Source organism: Solanum tuberosum, unplaced genomic scaffold, assembly GCF_000226075.1.
Source record: "Solanum tuberosum cultivar DM 1-3 516 R44 unplaced genomic scaffold, SolTub_3.0 scf00155, whole genome shotgun sequence".
In the NCBI taxonomy this organism is placed as follows: domain Eukaryota; kingdom Viridiplantae; phylum Streptophyta; class Magnoliopsida; order Solanales; family Solanaceae; genus Solanum; species Solanum tuberosum.
In genome coordinates this window covers 741,640-745,594 of record NW_006239081.1, presented here as the reverse complement: position 1 = coordinate 745,594, position 3,955 = coordinate 741,640, and the positions used below count along the sequence as shown (strand labels likewise).

The following is a 3,955-nucleotide window of genomic DNA, read 5'->3' as shown; positions in this document are numbered from 1 at the left end:
AAAAAAAAAAAAAAAAAAAAAAGAGAGAGAGAAGAAATTATCAGCTTCTATGTATAAATATATACTATATTTTTCTTTTATGACATTTTTTTTCAGAATAAAAATTAATTAAATGGACATATAGATTATTTTTGACACAAAGTATATGTTAGGCAAAAATGGCGGAATTTCAATTATATGTATCTATTTGAAGTTTTAAGTGAAATACCACTAATTGAATGAATTTTGAGTAAGAAAACAAACTTGAGCGATTTTCTAGGTAAAGAACTCTTAGTTGAGTGACTTTGAATTTATAAAAGAAAGTTGAACGACTTTCTGTACAAAGAGCTATTAGTTAAGTGATCATCTGAGATATTAACTCAAAGATTTATGCAATGTGAACTTGCAACTTACTCGTATAAACCAATGTGTAGCTAGTCAATTCAAGATGAATTTTTAACACACAAAAAAAATAGTTTAAAATTGAAAAAAGAAGAAGAAATAGAATGCTAAAACCAAAAGAAAAAAAATAGTAGAAATGATTTGCTCACCAAAAATGACAATAAATAAATAAATATAGTAAATAGAAACAAATATTGTTAGAAAGCTATCTCCTTTTCAACAAAAAATAATAAACTTCCATCCGGATATTCCGGCCAATTATTCTCATTTTTTGAATTTTGAAATCAACCACTACAAAATTTCATGTAGTGACAAAATATGGAACTTACTTTTAACACATAATTTGAGGAAATTATTTGTCCATCATTTCATCTTACCGTCTAGTTTTACTTGTCTAGTATTGACTTCATACACTCTTTTAAAAAATAATAAATAAAAAGGAAAAAGTTTTAATATACCCTTCAACGTTGTCATTTAAAGTTGATATACCCTCGTTATAAAAGGGACTCACATATACCCGCCATAACAAGGGGTATATCAATTTTACGATATCATTCTTTGAAAATAATAAATTCATTTTTTAGGAAAATACATTGGAAAATGACTACAATTAATAATAAGAGTAAATTAGGTTCTAAGTGATAAATTCTCTCGTAACTTTCTAAACTAGACAAGTAAACACCAACAGCTATTTTAGTTTCGAATAAGTAAAAGTGGACAGAGGGAGTACAAAATAGAGTCATTGTTTTTTTCAGAAAAAAGACAAGAAGTATCATTGACATTTATGTCCCAACTAACAATAGTTTATAAATTCTTTTGGATGGAAATGCACATTGAAAAATGAACATAAATTTTTTTAAAATAAAAATAGGAGGGAAACAAGTGATTAATCATTTGCACAAATAATTAATACTAATAAAACAAGTTTTTATAGTATTAATAATTACACTTACCAACATTAAAATCAACCTCGAAAATTAGTTCAATGCAATCTTTAAGTCACATCATGCTTGTAACTTTACAAACAAATATTCCCTTTTGTTCTATCTCTCTCTCTATTCTCTATCTATTCTCTATCTTAAAACTTCCAACCATTTTTATGACGGTCGATGCAATTGTTAATAGTCCCTTTTACCTTCTTGTACTCTTGTAGTAAACTCTGATGAATTTCCAAGTTTGCTCATAACAACATTCTTGAAATTGATACTGATTTTTTCTTGTGCTTGTGAACATGATCTTTGCATTTTAGCACCACTTAATGAAACCCTAGATTCCATCATTTCATTTAATGACATTTTTTTCACCTTAGGACCTAACTCTGGCCTTTGTTTTGGTGCACTATGAGATCTTAATTTAGCCTTAAATGATTGTGTTTTAGCCATGTAATTAGGATAATAATTATTATTAGTGTCATAATAATTATTCCTAAAATAATGACTTTCAACACAAACACTTTTGGCTGTTGGTGTATTAGATCCACAAGAATTTGCAAACCTTGGTGTACTTTGGGCTGTTCCTACTGGTTGTTGGGCCCAATCTGAGGCCCATGAAGGTAGCACTTGTTCAAATGGATCATCACATGGATTAGAAGCCCAAGTGTTTGTTCTTCTGGATCTTGTTTTGGGCCTTCCAGTATCCATTTCTACAATTTTAGCACTTTCTTCATTTATGTTGTTAGCCTCAAATGATGATGATAGCCTTCTACTAGGCATTTGTTTTGTACTTCCACTTCTTGATTCTTCAAACTTTTCCTATAAATCAATGAAAAGAAAGTTGAAAAGTAAGAGACGGATCTAGGACGAGTTCTCTGTGAAGATGCAGATTTAGAATTTAAACATGACACACTCAACATTGAAGGTATTAGCATCGAAGTTGTTTTATTTTGAAAATTGTGGTACATAACATGATACTCGTTGAAATTTTAATAGATTTTCACTATTTATATCTATGTCCAGTATCGAAAATGAAAAATAAAAAAACATTCACTAGCCATTTTCAGCCCTATCTTTGAAAAATAGCCACTATGATGAAATTTCAAATTGCACAAGTGAAACTCTATGATAATGTCTTGAAGTTTCACTCGTTGAACTTGACAGTCAATGAGAATGACTATTTTTCAATTACAAGGACTAAAAAGTATGTAAACGAGAGTTTTTTACTCTGAAAATGCTAATTCAGTTGAACCTATAATATACGAGCTTCGTCCTCATCATCATTTGTATGATTTATCATTTTGGTTCTAACTATGTTTAAAGAAAATGACAGTCAAATGCACAAAGCAACACATAGTTCTGAAAAGGGTCGCATCCCAAGGAGTGAAAACCTAATGCAAGCACTAATGACTACTTCTATGATTCAAACACGTGGCATATAACTCACACGAAGACAACTTTCACAGTTGTTCCAAAACTCTACTCCGAGAAAAATCGAAAATATATACATATAACAAGATCATAGAGGAGTCTAGATTAGGGATCTTACAAGTGATTTTCTTGGTTGAAATTGAGAATTTTGCTGATTAATGAAGAAGCCTCCTTTGTTTTTTTGGGCACGAACACTTGCTTGTGCTCTCATTAAAGCTTGCATACTATAAAGTGTAGCATTAGCTTGTCTTCTTACCAAATAACCCCTAACCAATGCTTGTAATTTTACTAATCCTTTTAATGCCCTCAATGCCTTTCTTGCCTGTTATTAACATTTCAACAACAACAACAACAACAAAAAAAATATATGTAAATTTTTTAAGAGTTTTAACTTCTATATATTAACCGATCAATAAACATGTACATATCATCAAAAATATAATTATAAAATAATTGTTTGTCCATAAGTTATTAGCAACTTGAAAAATAAAATAGATTACCTGCTACAACAGGAGGGCGAATGAATCATATATATATATATTTGAAGTTAAAATTCGAAAAGAATATTTGAAAGTTAGTGTCATGTTTTAAGATAAAAATGAATTACTATAATTTTGTGAGAAATAAAAAACTTGAAAAACCTCTAAAAATGATTTTTGGAACTTCAAATTATATACTTTAAAGTTTTGAAGTTGAAATAAATTGTCAAGCTGATAAACAAATATTTCAATGATATAAAGAGTCAAGTAAATATTGACCATAGATATTGAAAATTTATCTTTATACATTTGTTTGACAGTAAATTTTGATTAGATTTAAAAAAATTAATCTTCAAATATTTTCAAAAACGGTTTCACTAACAAAATTTTAATTTTTTTATAAAATAAAATGTACATTCAAACATAATTTCAAAAACTCAATTTTTTAAGTTTTGAGTTTCAACTTTATGACCAAACCGAACCTTAATTCATTTAAAATCTTTAAAATACAAGTGGTACTTTATTAAAGAGTTGCATTAAATAAAAAGTTAAATTCAATGAACAAATGATTAAGCAATTATTATTATGAAGATTTAGTGAATTTACCAAAAAACCACGAAACACCGTTTGAATTTTGGTTGCAGCCAATTTTTCACGGCCAAACACGGCGGAGCTTCTGCCTTGGCTAGTCAATCTCACAACCGCCACCGCCGCATGTGCCGCGGGGGACGG

The 3,955-nt window shown here is 29.1% G+C and overlaps 1 protein-coding gene across 1 annotated transcript in view; it reads right to left on the bottom strand.

Annotated features, from left to right (window-relative positions):
* Positions 1-1,325: 1,325 nt before the first annotated feature.
* LOC102603748 (protein IQ-DOMAIN 14-like) overlaps positions 1,326-3,955 on the bottom strand; it is a 3,378-nt gene continuing 748 nt past the window's right edge. The window contains exons 2-4 of the mRNA XM_006353515.2: positions 3,830-3,954; positions 2,863-3,066; positions 1,326-2,132 (exon numbers count right to left, since the gene is read on the bottom strand). Of these exons, the coding sequence (XP_006353577.1) occupies positions 1,500-2,132; positions 2,863-3,066; positions 3,830-3,954 (962 nt within the window). The 3' untranslated portion in view covers positions 1,326-1,499. The remainder of the gene's footprint in view (positions 2,133-2,862; positions 3,067-3,829; position 3,955) is intronic.